Here is a 16,661-nt window from a genome sequence, read left to right as displayed (position 1 = left end):
CACTTTAAAAATAAGTCTCTCTACCAACTTTTCAGCAGCACTAAAAACATCCATTGTAATGCCCTCTTTACTAATGCCTACAACTTCTGAAGTCACTTTAGTAAGCCAGCCCTCTATGCCTTCACCTCCTCCTAAGATCACTCCTATCTCTAATGTTTCTCTAGGAAAGCCGAGTTCTTCGGTAAGTTCTTCAGAAGAAGATGGAAAAATATCAGCCATATCAGCTGGAATCATCACTCCGTCCACTACAGCAATGATCACGAACACAACAATGAATGCTACATCCTCAAAAGCACCTTATATTTTTGCAAAAATGCTGCCTAGTTCTTCAGCCAGTTTATTAGTTACTTCAGGAGCTACCCTAGCCTCTAGGATCACAACAAAAACCACTGATTCTTTTGTCATCAATTTGGATTTTTATATGGCTTCAGCTTCAGTTCCCACCACCATAGAAGCACACAAATCTTTATTTACAACTGCAGTAACTCAAGCTTCACAGAGCACTAGAGAAACTCCAAAGATTAACATAATGAAAACAACTGGTACTACAAGTCCATTATCACAGATGAAGAGTACCTCATACATAGCATCAGAAGTTGAATACACAACTTCATTTGAAAAAACTGTGGATATTTCAGAAGGTGGTCAGACTTCACATGAGCAAAGAAATGCTACCAAGATGAAGACAACCACAACTGACAAATCTTCCCCACTTTATTTGCCAGTAACTGCAGTTCAGAGTTTGCTTTTTTCAAGAAATACAACCTCAGTCAAAAATATCTCTGTTTCTGGAGTCCTGGGTGTAACAACATCAGATACGTCCAAAATGCCAACACAGAAACCCATTACACCTTACTTTAGTGTAACAGAGGCCACAGAGCTGCAAACCAGAACTATAATAGATATATCTCATTCTAGTGGTAGAATGGCTTTGCCTTCCTCTTCAGAAACGACGCCTGTAGCTGACAAGGCTTACTTTGGCACCATGATGCATACACTGATGTCTACATCTTCTGAGTGTGTGGTATGATCAGTCTTACTTGCCCCTACATGTTAAAATATATATTAATTTTCAGTCCATTCTGTTATTCTACCTATCTGAGATTTAAAATATTTCCTATTTTCTATTTAATTTACTTTTTAAAAAAATTCTCAGTTATTCTTAGAGAATAGTTTTATTGCTGCTCTTACATTGCCTTGATATATTCTGCAACTTGGATGTATTGCTCTGAAAAAAAAAAGGCTTTAAAGCCATGTTATTGTTCTAGATAGCTAAATATATTTCTGAGCTGCAGAAAAAGGCATAATCTTTGGAATTTTGGTGTTTCTGCATAATCTCACCCCGACTTTCCTTTTTCCACTTGTTTCTTTGTCATAGGGTTTAAAATGATGGGAATGCATGGTTTTCTGTTTCTTAAAATGCTTCAGATTATTACTGATGATAACGTGTAGCCTCAATGCATAATGCTTTACACAGGGTATTCCACCAAAGCTGGATGGAACAGGAAGGGTGTGAATGAATGGACATGCATCATTGTCACTGGTTACTACCGCACAGATGCAAGTCATTCCAAAATAAGCAATGAGGAGCAGGGAGATGTGGTAAATCTCTCTCAGACCTGGGAGATGGACAAGTAATTTCTTGGACTTCATAAGACCAATGAAGTTAAAGTTGACTCTGGTTGTTTTTTCCTTATATGACAGCCGAGATACCTCGAACCTGTTGACAAATGTAGCCAGTATGTCTGTGTTAATATGGGTTGGATGTTATACAATCTTTCAAGGAACTGCCCTAAGGATGTGCTGAAGCCAGGCTGTGGTTTTCGAGGAATGCCTGTTCAAGTTAACACTGATAGCTGTTGTCCAGAATGGGAATGTCCCTGTAAGTTGCTGTTTTATTTTTAAGTAAAACATGGAGCCTTGGTCTGTACATTTCAATTAATAAAATAAAGGGTTATTACAATGAGAATGAGGGGTTAAACACTGGAATGAATTAAAAAGAGGTATTCATCAGCAGAGCAGAACGAAATATACTGAATGTTTTGGTACCTTTGAATTGACATTCAGGAGAAGCAAAATATTTTTTTTTTAATGAAAACATTGAGATGACATCTGCAATGCGAACACCAATATTTCTCAGCTGAGACTTTTCAGAATTTTTATCAGTAGAAATGTTAAGATTTCAACATTTCATGAAGAAAAATAAATTAAATACTAGATTTTCTGAAAGACAGAACCCTCATATTTCATTTAGCTCTAATTGCAGTTTTTATTCAAATGCAGAAACTGGTGGATGAATGTCTGCAGGGGGAACAAAAAGGCTAAAGACAAGTCATATTTAAAACCTTGCAGTATTAATGAAATCAATATTGCACTTTATATTTGCTTCAAGATAAGACAGATAAGTCCATTGTCAGTATTTCAAATATCTATCTATCTATCTATATATATTTATGCATATATTTTATCTCACACTGTGCAGATTCATTAACCTTGCCTTTAGAACATTGACTTAAGTGAAAATTGTCACCAATTTAAACATTCTCCCCTACCCTGGGCACACAGAAGCAGGTTAAGGTATTTCCACTGAGTAACCTAAACACTTTCTTCTGCTTATGGCTGTATACGCTGCCTGCAGAACAAGGTCATTTATCTATCTATCTACTATGAATGTATATGCAAGAGCAAATAATGTTAGAACTGAAAGCTTTTAGAAATGCCCTGTATTCAGTTTTGTGGTAACCTCATTAAATGGCAGTTCTTTTTTAGGTCAGTGTTCTGTACTGTCTGAACTGAGTGTTATTACGTTTGATGGAAACAACATAGCCCTCTGCAATATGGCTTCCTATGTTTTAGTCAAGTTACCAGGAGAAATTATTGTTGCTCATATTGAAAAATGTCCTGCTAATCAGGTAAAATTTTTCAATTTATGTAATAATTATAATTGTTCCTTGAATTTTTGTGTTATAAGTTTGAAATTCTGCAAAAATATGTCAATTAAAACTTATACATAAAAGCCATACTCAATGAAAAATGCCAAGTTGTTTAATTTTCAAGAAGCATGCTTAATAATGCTGTCTAGAGAAAAAAAAATTAACTTGAGTTGAATACTAATTGTTGTGTTACAAGGAAATTCAAATGTAAGTTCCTTTTAAATTATCATAGGTGACATAACTTCTGAATATGCATGTCTCCTTTCAGGTTCTTCACACAGAAGTGTTCCTGTAACCTTGAATTTGTACTGTACAATATGGTCAAAATACAAAAATATTTTTAATAGTCAAAAATTATATTTTGTAGTTATTTTAGGAAGGTATTAATGACTTTGTGATGAGTTGTTCTTCGTAGTTGTCTAACTCTTGTCTACACAGGGGATTCGACCACTCTATTTTTAGATTGCCAGTTTAGATCAGGTCAGTCTCATCCTTAGAGTCTGTACAAATATTTCCTTTGCATTGTCCACAGTCCTAGTTTATGCAGCCCTTGAGCAACTGGATTGAGTCCATCTTTGGTTTGTCGACAAACCAGTCAGTGATGAGGGGCTTCAATAGGCTTCTATCCTTCCCATCCCTCTTAATACTCTCACTGGGCAACTGTATGTTTGAACTTTAAGACTGTTAAGGGCATTGCATTGTTTTAGAGGTTTTCTATTAAATTGCTCTCTTGTTTCGTGGTTGCAGTCTAGAGGAGGGAATGCAGAACACATATGCAGATGAGTTTTAGAAGTCTGCATGTTTAGTTCTTCATGAGATATTTTTTGAAAGGGCCTTTTGGCATATGCACAGAATTTGCTGCAGAGTGTGTATTTTTTATTATTTGTAAGGAATATATTAAATCAATTTAATTATGCAGCTGATTGTAGAAGAACATTAAAGACAAAGAAAATAGTAACTTTTTTTTCTAAATAAAATGCTGCTGATTATTATTGCGCTTCTAATTTATTTTTGTTTTCCAGAGTGCAAATTCAATAAGAAAACTAGTAAGTGCTTACTTATTTTGCTAATTATAAAATGCATTAATATTAAAAGATATTATTAAAGTAATAAAAAAAATTCCAATAGCACAGGCACAGAATTAGAAAAATGATAGTAACAAAACTTTGTTGCTTTTCTTTCAAGGTGCCACCGGCAAACACTTCAGGGCTCTGTTTTAAGAAATTGAATGTCACAACACACACATGTCAAATACTTATCAATCGTTTAGCAAGAAAAGTAAGTATATATCAGCAGTGCGTGTACTCTTAAAAAATAGCTGGAAAGCTATTCTGTTGTAGAATGTGATATATCAGAATTAAAATGAAACACAGGATTAGGACTACTTTTGCAGTTCAGGTTCCCAGTAATTCATGCTATGCTAGAAGCAAAACAATATACATTTCTGGTACCATGCTTCACTTAAATGTCATTTTTCCAAAATGACATTTTAAAGTTCTTTTAAGATTTTTAAGAAGGTGCAAAAGCAGTTATGCCTGAGACTATACTTCCAGAAACCCTAGAACCCTAGACATGATAAATTCTTAAGCTACTTTTCCTGCTAGTCAGTAACAAGTCAGAACAGATGACTTTGAATAATTGGAATGAGGTTTTGTTTTATCATACAATATATGATAAATAAGATTTATTCTTTCCTTAATTAGAATTTTTTTTCCTCATGCCTACTTCATTTGCAGTTTTTGGAAGTAGCACTGGTGGGAAGCTCTTTGATTTAAGCACTGTGACTGTCATATGTGGTAGAGGCCGTGAAAAAAACCTTTTGTTATAAAATAGAAATGCATATAAAATACATCATTGCAATCTGGCTTTGTTTCTAAAATGTGTTTGGTTTATTTTAGGTAATTGTGGATTCTGTAATTCAACCATTACCATTTTCAAAAGAAGGACTGAGTGTTCAGGATACTGGTGCAATGTATGTTGTTAATACCCCAGCTGGTATTAGCATCAAGTGGGCTCATCTTACAGGCATCATAGATATACAGTATGGATTACACTCCAACACATCGAGGAAGACAGAAGGACTTTGTGGTGAGGCTATGGGGGCAATTCTTTTCCTATTTAGAAACTTCCCAATAGAAATTTGCAGCTCCCTTTTGTGTCTGTGAACAGCTGTCCCTATAGCTCTCCTTGTGACCCTCATTAACTATGCTGACAATCCTATATGAGGGCCTGTGAAAGACTATTAATAATAATAAATTAATTTTTCTGTTTAAAATCACTGTGTGATAATAAAGTACTTTGCAGAACAAGTAGTGATCAGCACATTGTATCTAAATAACTTTAAAAAAATCTACATATTTCACTTACTTATTTCTGCCTGTTTTAAGAGTATTGCTGAAGCCAAGTAATGAAAAAGAAAATTTTTAGTGAAGTGGCTGCTAAAGAAGTTCAGGTAGTGACAGTATATTTCAGTGTCTATGGAGAAAAGAATAACTGTCTGATGTTAACAGTAGCAGCTTATTGCTATGAAAATACTGACAAAAGTTGTATCTTGGGAAGGGTCCAATTCTTGTGAGGATAGTGAATTTAGAATGTGTATTTAGACCTCTTGAGGCTGGGTCTAGGGTCCAAAACTGTGCTGAGTTGTCTCAGTCTTGAATTACAATGATAGTAAATATAGCAGGTTTCAGGCTTCTCTTAAGTCTTTTTATAATTCTTCCAGTATGAATAATATAAAGTCTAAGCAGGTAATTTAAAATTACTTAAATTTTATCATAAATGTTCATTTTCTGGTGGTTTTTAATTTTACATAATCTACTTCATATTGAAAAGGAAAATGAACTTTTTATAATCTTTTAAACCACTTTTAGTTTTAAAAACTAAAAAGCAAATCAGATATGCTTTAAATATAATTATAAACAAATCAAGTCTTTAAAATCAATTTCTATATTCTGCTTGAACAAAAGATCTAGTGAGAGAAGGTGAAGGCTGGCCCTGCATGTTTTCCCAGTATCATGCCATCTTCTCTATGCATGCAGAACGAGTGGGATGAGATGAGGTCAAATGTAGGAAGACTTACAGAATAGTTCCTCTTTGTGTCATGGAAAGACAAAGAGAGTAAGACAATGCAGACAAACCCAAACTTAGCTTAAAAGTGTTGCACTACCTAATATTTTGCAGTAAATTCTGAAGCTTTCTTTGGTGCTTCTTTCCTTTCTCTGCTGTTTGTTCCTGTCTGGGATTCTGCAATCTTCTTCTCATCCTAGAAAAAATTGTGGGACTATGTGGTAAATTTGCTTTATTTTTAAAGCTGTATTGATTCTGCAGTTCTGCAGCATGGCCTTAAAAATTCTAAGTTTGTGATCTGCAGCAAAAAGCATAAGAGTTAAGAATACTGGAAAGTGGTGCTACTGTAAAATGCTTCTTATTTAAATGCCATCTTCTGTATTTCTCCATGCTGTCTGAAAGAACAACAGCCTGCTACACCAAGCTCATCCAGTTCTTACAAAGGACCCTGGAGAGCATCAGTCTGCAGGGCTGAAAGCATGAGGGCAAGGGCTTAGGATGTGCTTACCTGTGCAGAAGGAAAGTGAAAACAAGAGAGGAGCTCTGCCTGATCAGTACCCGAGACATAAAACGCCAGTATGAAGATCAAAGTTTTGGCATTACTCACTTGTTTAATTGATTAATCAACAGAATGCATACAATAATGAATTCAGGTAGACAATGAATGTCAGAGGTCTGGGAAGGTTGTTTTTTATAGCGGTTTTGTATTAATAAGTTGAGTAAGAACAATATTTTCTCTAGATAAAGCAATTTGTTCATCAAAAGATTCTTTTCATAATTTCTTGCACTTAGAATGTTCAATTAAATTTCAGTACAGTGTCAAATAATCAGTGATGAGCAGTTAATTTGAAAACCATCTACTGTTACTCCCAAGGAACTAACTGATATTCAGTGAATGAGATCAGAATCTAGTGCCGTGTCAGTGAATTTGCTACAGTCAACAGCACATTTTGGTAGCAGTTTTTCTCAAAGTAAATTGCTGTGAAAGATATCATGAGTTGTGTTGTATGATCTACTTGCTTTACTAAGCCATTGAGCTGAGAAGTAGAATCATGAGCAGGAAGTTGGAACTGCTATGGATATACAGCTGCTTTAACTTATAGACTCAGGTGACTAAGTTGCACAGGTCAGCCTGCTGCAGTGTTGATCATAACTTATCAAGTGCACTTTTCTTTCCCAAATGAAGGTATGTGGCATGTTTGTTTGTGCTTTGAATATGATGCTCTGTCTCCAGGGGTCTGTAATGGAGATCCTAGTGATGACCTGAAAATGCAAAACATGACCATAATTACAAATATGGAGGAAATCGAAATGTTCATTAAGAGTTGGGAAATTGAGAAATCACTTGATGTAACAACCAGGAGGCCAGCAAGAAATTGTACTGAAGATAACTGCTCATACTGTATGGAACTGTTAAACAGAAGCACTTTCATCCCTTGTCACAAGAAAGTGAGTATGATGATCGGAAAAAATTGCAGGAGCAAATCTAATAAAAGTTGTATAACTAAGAAAAGCGTGACGGATACACGCACATTTTTCATGTTTTGCTTATTTTTATGATTTGACAATGGAATGGATGGTTGTAATACCCCTGTCACGTTGGCTTTAGTACTTTAGTCATGTTGTCCATTGTAAACACACATCTATATTGATCCCTGTGCTATTACACTGTTTTTTTGAAATTATTTAATGGGCAATTGTCAAAGAAGAGACAACAAATCACCATGTCAAGATAAACACATTCCGAAGGTGTTATTTTTATTAAATGCTTAACATGGATCACTAGAACAGAAAACCTCATGCTTCTCCTGCACACAACAGCGATTTATGCAGTTGGAGACTTATTGGACTAAAGAAATTTTCAGTTAAAAATTTTTGACATAGTCAAATATTATGTTGACAATTTTGTTGCATTTCTTATAGAAATCACTATCATTTGTTTCCACAAACTGTAGTTTCTAATGGGGATATAGCTCTAGCATGCAGACTATCCCTAGAGGTGGGTAGTGCAGCACAGCTGCTTCCCAGAACAGAAAATGAGGAAGCCCCAAATCCCTGAGGTCTGACTGACTTCCCCCACTTAACTAAAAATAAAAAGGATTAATTACTCAAGTGGCCCTTTCTTCCTGAGAGATACTGGAGTTCCCATTCCTAATTCACTTCTTCTTGTTCTGCCTTTCCACCCTTGGTTCTTATTGTGTTACACTTTAGTTTTCATCACAGACAAATGCTGTTAAAGGTGTTACATGCAGCTGAGCCCCGTCTTTCAAATTCCTGAGACCTCTCATCAATTTCCTGAGGTAGAAAAAATTCAGGGAGTTCTTCTGAAAGGAAGGAACTGAAGTAGTTTCTTTATATACAAAATTAATAGATATTTGCCTCAGAAACTTAGTGGGAGGGAGCAGTGGTTAGCTGTTTGGAATCTAGAAGATAGAGTAGCACCAGTGAGTAGTAGGATGCTTTGCATAATTGTTTTGACTTAACTAATTTTCTAATAATTTAAGGAAATCTGAGGAGTCAGAATTCCTACTGCATATACATTCCCAGGAGAACTCTAATAGGGCATCTTTTTCTGGTTTATAGCAAAAACTGATGTACCATCAACATTTTCAAGGGGTTGGTTCATCCATTGTGAAATTTGTTTTTTTTCATATACAAGATGGTGGCAGAGCTAGAGTGGATGGAGCATACTGTGCACTCTGGCAGGGAGCAGCTCGTCAAGGATAGGTAACACAGTCATCAGAATCATCATTACCTTCTTGGCAGAAGTGAGAGACTGCTTGAAGACTTACTGAAATCACAGGGAGAACTCGGCTGCAACACAGTAGTGAACAGGCGGAATGAAATAAAATCTGACTTTTACATGTTGTTAAAAATTTATGCAAACAAATCCAACAGAAATAAGATGGGTTGCACCACCTGCATTTAGACTCAGTAACATAGGCTGTCAGGTCCTCCAGACACAGAAACAGAGTAATAAGTAATTAATTCACAGAAGGATTGTATGGAAGGTATAGCAGCAAAGTTTAGCTGAGATTGTTCACTTTTTGTTGACAGGGCTATACTGAAAAGTTCTTGTAAGTAGTGTGACAATCTCACTAGGTCTGTGTTCTGTGTCTGCTGATGAGCACAGAAAATTCTGCAGTTTAAGTTTTGCAGAATGAGTGTTCTGACAAAAATGATATGTTTTAATTTAGACACTGCTAACAATTTTTTCCCTTATGGCTATATTATTTCTCTTAATTACTGATTTATTTTAATTACAGAAAGTCCTTATACTTGTTAATTCCCAATTGCAATATGTTCCTAGGTGTCACCACAGGAATTTTGTGAGAAGATGTGGATCAACAGTTCTAATTTTTGGAATTATGAGTGTGATGCGCTTTCTGCATATGTGGCTTTGTGCAACAAGCACAACATCTGCATTAAATGGAGGACACCTGATTACTGTTGTAAGCAGAAAGCCATGTTCTGTACCCCTATGTGGCTTTAGTGGTGAAGTTTTTCAAGTGATAAGTTAAAAATATATTTCTTTCTATTATTCTTGTAAGTAACATCTCAATTTATCACAGCATTGATAAATCAGGGTACAAGTTCTTAAGATACGACTACATCATTTAGTCATGAATGAATTTTAATCTCCATTGAATTAGCTGCTGTAACAGAGTACTGTTAAAAGTATAAATGCATGCTTTCTGTGCTAACTCACTTGTTATTACTACCTATTTATCCAATGAAATTCTGAAAGAATACAGAAGCACTCAATGTCTTTTTTTATTCCTTTCAGCACTGAACTGTCCTGAGGGCAAGGAATACCAGCCTTGTGTGCAACCCTGTGAAGCCAAGACATGCTTGAATAAATGGTTCTATGAAGATTCTCCCTGTTCCTATTTAAGGGAAGACTGTGTGTGTAAAAATGGCACCATTCTGCATAGAACAGACTCTGACCTCTGTATACCAGAAGAAAAATGTAGTAAGTACAGTAGGACAGAGTAGTTTTGCAGTTATGAAATATTAACCACAGTTATACTAACAGTTCATGGTAAGAGATGAGTTTAAGTTCTGTGTCAGTCCTCAGTAAGCGCAAATCTGAGAAAGGTCCCTTGAACAGAGCCTGCCTTTTTCTCAAGCTGCAGCAGTTTGTGCTTTCAGTTATCTTGGCTTTAAGACCCAGTGCTGATGTACCCTTACTGGGGGGAAAATAGTGGTCATTCTTCTGTAGCTCCCAGGCTTTCCTCCCTTGAGAACTTAGGAAGGAATAACCTGGGCAGGTTCTGTCCCTTGCCCTCTCACCCATTTTCACCATAGTGAAGCATTTGTTCCTTTGGGGCTCTTAAGGTCATCGTCCTTTTTCTTGGATTCTTTTATCATAATGCTCCACAGTGATATTATTTTATGCAGAATGTTATGCAAGTCGTGGTTGCTTGCAGGAAATGGGACCTGTCTGCTTGTTGAAGGGATATCATGGGTTTTTTTTTTTCCCAGCATGTACAGATAATAAAGGAGAGCCCCGCTCTGCTGGGGAGATCTGGAATGGGTCCATGAGAGGGTGCTGCATGTACAGCTGTTTAGAAAATGGAAGCATTGTTGCTGTAGAACCTGAATGCAATGAGGATCCAGCACCAGTCTGTGAAAGAGAAGGGGAAGTTCTACTCTATGTCATTGAAGAGAGAGCTTGCTGTCCCAAGAAAGTTTGTGGTATGTACCACATTTGTGTTCAGTAACAGAAGTCTAAGTGCATGACATTCACAGGCAGCTGAAAAACTTTAAATTCAAGGTAACATTTTTTAGAATTAATTTTCAAGTACTTGTGGCTGGTTGGGCCAGCAATTGAGGCTTCTATTCTTTATAAGAATTATTCACTGAAATAATTTTTTTCTTAGAGGTCCACCAGTTAAGCAAATCTTCTGTTAAAAATTATTTTTTAAGCTCTTGCATGGAATTTAATAATAAATTGATATATATTCAATGATAGAAGTACCTTGGTGTTTGGGGAAGTCACCAGAGATTGCTTGCTTTTCTTTCTAGTGCTTTGGTGTGAAGAGCAGTATCCTCTGATCTACTGCTGTTTCCCAGAAGTTTTTTGGAAGCTGATCACTGAATACTAATATTCTGCTTAGCAATGATTGTTAAGAAAAAGAATAAGTTTTTTGCTCTTAAAACATTAAGCAAAATATACTAATTTCTTCATAACATATTCAAGGCAAATGAGAATATATGGTCCAGCTGATATGGTCCTTTTGCTCATTAGATACCTGTAACCAATACTGTATTGTGAATTTGCTAAATGAACATCAATGGGACTTTATAGCTGGTTTCATGTATAGGAAGCAGAGCAAGTGAATACCAGTTTTAAGAGGGATATAACTGCTTGCTTGGGTTGAGCTCAAAAATCTATGTGATGGTATGGAGTGAACTTTAAGCTGACTTTGGCTGCTCTTGTTTTGTGGATCTCTGTACCAGATGGTATAAATAGTTTGAACTATAGGACTTGCACTTGTAGCTGTTTAAAGATGTCAAAATTGATTGTTTTTTATCCCGCAGAATGTAACATGTCATTGTGTGATGCCATTATTCCAACATGCAAACCCAATGAACAATTAGTGGTAGGCTACCAGCCCCTGTCCTGCTGCCCACAGTACCGATGCGGTAAGGGAAATACAAAACCACAGTTAGTGGAAAGTTTTCCATACTTGTATTGTATGTTGGGAGAAAATTTGTATTACAAGTTGGTTTGATTGTTGACAGAATGGGACACTCTAAATAGCACCAGGCAACAATGTATGTTTTTTTAAACATTCTCCAATATATTTTTGTGTTTGTGTTTTTTGTTACTCCTGATTTACAATCACTTTGGTGTATTTTATTTTACATAGTATATGAAGAATATATTTTTTAATCTTTTTGTATTGTTTCAGTGACTCCTTTAAAAATGTTGTTTGTTTCACATCCTACAGAATGTGATCCTTCAGTTTGTTTTAATGCCTCCCAGCCAGACTGCCGAGAAGATCAATTTATTGTTGAAGCAAAACAGGAAGATCCCTGTTGTTTCTCTCATCTCTGTGGTAAGAAGCCTCTAATATTTTTATGGAGAGCTTAGGAACAGTCAAGTATTTACAAAAATAGACTATAATTCTAAACCAAGTAACTTAAGGTAGGAATGCTTGGAGAGGTCAGTGAGATTTCACACAGATCTGGCTGACTGGAGCATAATTATCCTTGGGTTTGGGGATCTTTTCTTTCCAACATAGTTTTGAACATCATATTTGAACTTTGTTTTGTTTTTATATCTGTAAAAACCTTAGAAGTTCTGTTATCTGAGTAACGAACACAATACTGCTTGTTATATAGTCTATTAGATGGAATTCACATGTGCTAACTTTTTAGTATTTAAAACTTTGTAAATGTCTGATTTTTTTTAAAATTTAGTTTGTGAATCCTGTATTGAGCCTGTTCCCTTGTGCAGTGAAGGGGAAATTCTCACTGTAGACCTTAATACCATACACTACTGTTGTCCTCATTACTACTGCGGTGAGTGTAACTGCTGTGAGTTCAATATGTCACCAAATTCTGTAGAAATGACAGACAGTGTGTGGGTGTGTGGGGATTTGTTTAGATTCAGCAGTTAGGGTGGGCTACAGGTATAGACTAAGAGATCCAAATGGGGGTGTCCTCATTTGAGGTATGTTCAAGCTTCTTGGTATACTCAGTGGTGGGCTAACAAACCCAGTCAGTGGAGTCTGGAGAGGTTATTTAGTTCACCAGACAGAATATTATTTTCACAGTGATCTAAATACCAGTGTATTAATGTGGCACTGAATCCTATCCTTGGAGTATTAATATGCAATTGTTCATATATTAAAACAAATTTAATAAAACAGCTTCCATGTTGTTTTTTTGTTCTAAGACAGCTAAAATCACTTTTGAAAATCTTTGTTTAGTTTTTCATTCCAAGTATAATTCAGATGCTTAAGAAATACAATAATATTTATATAGAAGAATGTTATTTTAGAAATGTAATTTCTAAATGTATTTTAGAAAAGTAATGTTAGCTGGAAAACATGAAGGAAAGTTGAATACATTCTCATATGTCTTTTCCCCTCATTTAGTTTGTGATGAAAATCTTTGTTCTGAGCCTCCTATGATTTGTACAGATGACATGACACCTGTGAAGGAAAAAATACTTGGGCAATGTTGTCCAGAATGGCATTGTGGTAATTATTTCTTTATTCCTTAGTCACAGCTGTTAACCAAAGCTAAGAGTTAGCTAATTGATTAACACAGTTTTCTTTATCTCTTCAGAATGTAGCTGTGAAAATGCTACTATGCTGACCTGTAAGTTGGTAAGTGGTGTCTTTTAAATATTGTTAATAATGGTGTTCCACTCTCCTACCCCTCCCTTTTACACTCCTTGTTTCAATTGGCTGTAAAGAGTGAACAGGGACAGGGTGGGATTGCCTTTCCAGTCCCAGCTGAAGCATGTGATTCCAACAAGTGTCTGCATAGTGTTGTTAACCATTCCTTGGAGAAATTTCACTTTGTGTGTTTTAAGATGGAAAAAGAAAAAAAGAAACTGTAATTTTATCCTGGTCAGTGTTGACATGAAACAGTATGCTAGTAAGGCTTTCTACATAAGTAATTCCCATTTTGAAAAATAATTAATGAGGTATGAACTTTATGATTATATATATCATCTGAAGAAATGTGTTATTTTCTTAATCACTTATGCTTTTGATTAAAATGATTTAACATTATTGAATTTAGCTAGTGTGAGAAGTCATGAATATTTTGCTCCTCTGTAGTTTGTCATAATAGGGACTGTGAGATGTAAAATAATTATGAGTGAATGTTCAAACTCCCATTAATACCATAATGACCCTATTTTCCTTATCCCATGCCTGAAGTTCCTCATGTGAAGACTTCATAACATAAAGTCTATTAAGGACTTTTAAATAGCTTTTACCACTCTTTCAGAAGAAAATTCTTAGGAGGCAATCTTTTGCTAATATGTTTATTATTGAAAAAACTTTATTTCTCAGGAAAAAATGCTGTTTATTGACTCTGCTATTCTATGCACCCCTATGGAAAATGAAGTGCTGTTTTCTGTTTGATGAGATAAATACACTGAATAACTCTGAATGTGTTACTGTTTCTTGAGTACATTGCAGCTTTTCTGTTTTATGAAACCAGGGGTGGAAGTGATGAAAGTAATTTACATTTTTAGAGAAAAATTGTCCATGTAGCACTACCTTTAATTGTGTATGACTTTGTAAACTTTTATCTTTTTATACTCAGGGAGAAGTTAAAAAAATAGATAGCAGTGTTTCCAGTGCTTGTGGATGCACTCACTACATTTGTGGTAACTTTTTCATATTCCTCATTGTTGTGTTTCAGTTTTTAGCAAAAAGGGTGTTTTTTATGCATTTATGCACACCATTTTATGCAAAGAAAGCATAAATAGGACCATTATAACCTTCTCAAACGTAAATGCTCTTTTATCCTAATTTGATATGTCTCTATCTAGTTATGCAATGATACTCTCTTTTCTGAATGTGGTGGTTTGTCTGCTAAGCCATCCATTTTGTGTCTATTCTGGCAGGGTGTGGGAGTGTTGCAGAACTGCCCATGCTTTCAGAGTCAGGTACAGTCTCTCTGGTGAGAGGCAAATAGGAAACAGGCTGTGAATGGTAGCTGAGTGTGAGCAGGGCAGCTGCTCCTGGTCCGCTTTCAAGCACACATGAGATGACATCTCACACACAGCAACTGACCTGTTCAGCCAGCACAAGAGCAGGTAGCCAGTCTTAAGATCAGAGCTCTGCTCCTGTCCCTCACTCAGCTACCCATGTAGACTAGATTTCAGCTGCACTGTGCTGAGGCAAGCTGCAGTCTTGGCAGCAGCCCAGGCTAAACTGCCTCCAAGAGCCAAGCACACATTTATGGTACAGCCTGAGCAGATTACTGGCCCACAGGTATTTGTAGACATAGTAGTTTAATTGACAGAAAGGCTACATTTTGTGATGCACAGAATAGCTGAATGGTAAATATTAGAATACTTTTAAAATAAGAACAACAGAATTTTTTTACTTCTATAGTACGAACACTATCAGTTTTAGGTAGTTTTGTAATTGTAGCATTTTCTAAAACTGAATTATCATTCCTCCTGCTCTTGTTTGGTAATTAAAACCACAAACCAATCAAGTCGAAAAGATAGAATACTTTTGCAGTGCGTAGGATTTTGCCCTACTTTTGTCTTAACAGTGTTTCTGTTAATTTGTTTCATGATTTTTTTTCTCCCTCTGCTAACATTTATTTCTTTTGGTTTTAGAGAAGGATGATGTGTGCATCTTCCAAGAGGTCACAGTACTGAATCCTGGACAGTCAGTGATTCAGTACTTGGATGGAGACCTTTGTTACACTGTACAGTGTTTACAAGAAAAAGATCAGAACACAGGCTACAATGCCATGCATTTCACAATGATGAACTGTTCCCAGCAATGCGAAGCTGTGAGTATTCTTAAAATACAGGAATGATGCAATTTGTGAGCACAACTGCACAAATAGGATAAAGGTTTTGGTGAAGACTTTTGCGAGTCCTGTTTACTCAGCAAGAACTTGAGAACTTAACAGTGATGATGTGTATCTTGTGGGTAAACGATTATTTTGAGAGGCAGTTTCTAGCAGACTATATAAACATATCTATCTGTCAGTCCATCCATCCATCCATCCATCCATCCATCCATCCATCCATCCATCCATCCATTGTTTTCCCTGGTGTTTTTAATTTCAGAAATCAAAGAATTTCTGCATAATGTATGTTTAAAAAGTACTTGTTTTTTTTCCTTTCCTTTCTTTCCAGCATCAAGTATATATTCCTTCCTTCAGCCACCATACTTGTTGTGGTATGTGTCAAAACGTGTCCTGCTCTTTTCATACAGAGAATGGAACACTGATTGTGTATGAGGTAAGTGCCTCTGAACAGAGATAGGAAATAACTGTAATGATACAATAGACAGGAGTCTGTCAGGTGTTTCTTAGTTAACTCATGCTGTCAGTCTTGCTTCATACCTCCTTACTGCTGGTTACACAGTTAGAGACTGTTTATGATGTATGACTGGAAATGAGTGTGCTTATCTAAAGACCTGCCATTTCACACATGTAAATATCTTATTGCTTGTAATATTTTCTACAAAGATATTCAAATGTCATCATTTACTTAAGGCTGGATATGCTTTAACTGCAGGGCAAGGTTCAATTTTTATCTCTAAATTATATACTGTGATTTAGATGTGTTGAGAGGTTCTGAGCCTATATCAGGACTTCTATGTCCCCCTCTTCTCAGGGCCACTTTTCTCTTCATGCTGGTTACTACAGAAAGGAAAAGTGCAAACTGAGGCACTGGGGTTCAGGATCTTGATGGTGTGCCCCAGCATACACATACACAGAAATTTAGATGTGGCCATGATTTCGTTCATACTTTCAATTGATTTCAGAGCAAAAGAAATTATTGAACTGGCACAGAGTCCTTTCATCCTGCAGTAGGACACCCATGCTCAGCAGCATGCTGGAGATTAGAGCCATGGCTCTGGGGAGGAGTAGCCTCTGGTAGTTAGAGGATGATCTTTGCCTTTTGCCACCTACGGGTGGTCTGCAGCAGATTTTCCA

The 16,661-nt window shown here is 36.2% G+C and overlaps 1 protein-coding gene across 1 annotated transcript in view; it reads left to right on the top strand.

Moving 5' to 3' along the window:
- Positions 1-16,661, top strand: part of OTOGL (otogelin like) — a gene marked incomplete at its 3' end in the record, with an annotated part of 89,755 nt that overhangs the window by 64,313 nt on the left and 8,781 nt on the right. The window contains exons 37-54 of the mRNA XM_082280353.1: positions 165-1,024; positions 1,705-1,882; positions 2,770-2,912; positions 3,956-3,979; positions 4,119-4,211; positions 4,832-5,021; positions 7,234-7,448; positions 9,310-9,451; positions 9,787-9,972; positions 10,485-10,697; positions 11,544-11,648; positions 11,957-12,064; positions 12,429-12,530; positions 13,109-13,213; positions 13,302-13,342; positions 14,295-14,358; positions 15,325-15,503; positions 15,856-15,960. Coding sequence (XP_082136479.1) covers positions 165-1,024; positions 1,705-1,882; positions 2,770-2,912; positions 3,956-3,979; positions 4,119-4,211; positions 4,832-5,021; positions 7,234-7,448; positions 9,310-9,451; positions 9,787-9,972; positions 10,485-10,697; positions 11,544-11,648; positions 11,957-12,064; positions 12,429-12,530; positions 13,109-13,213; positions 13,302-13,342; positions 14,295-14,358; positions 15,325-15,503; positions 15,856-15,960 — 3,053 coding nt within the window. The remainder of the gene's footprint in view (positions 1-164; positions 1,025-1,704; positions 1,883-2,769; positions 2,913-3,955; positions 3,980-4,118; positions 4,212-4,831; positions 5,022-7,233; positions 7,449-9,309; positions 9,452-9,786; positions 9,973-10,484; positions 10,698-11,543; positions 11,649-11,956; positions 12,065-12,428; positions 12,531-13,108; positions 13,214-13,301; positions 13,343-14,294; positions 14,359-15,324; positions 15,504-15,855; positions 15,961-16,661) is intronic.

This window comes from Coloeus monedula (assembly GCF_965178545.1).
Source record: "Coloeus monedula genome assembly, chromosome: 4".
In the NCBI taxonomy this organism is placed as follows: Eukaryota; Metazoa; Chordata; class Aves; order Passeriformes; family Corvidae; genus Coloeus; species Coloeus monedula.
The sequence above is the reverse complement of the archived record's forward strand: the minus strand, read 5'-3'. Positions and strand labels throughout refer to the sequence as shown.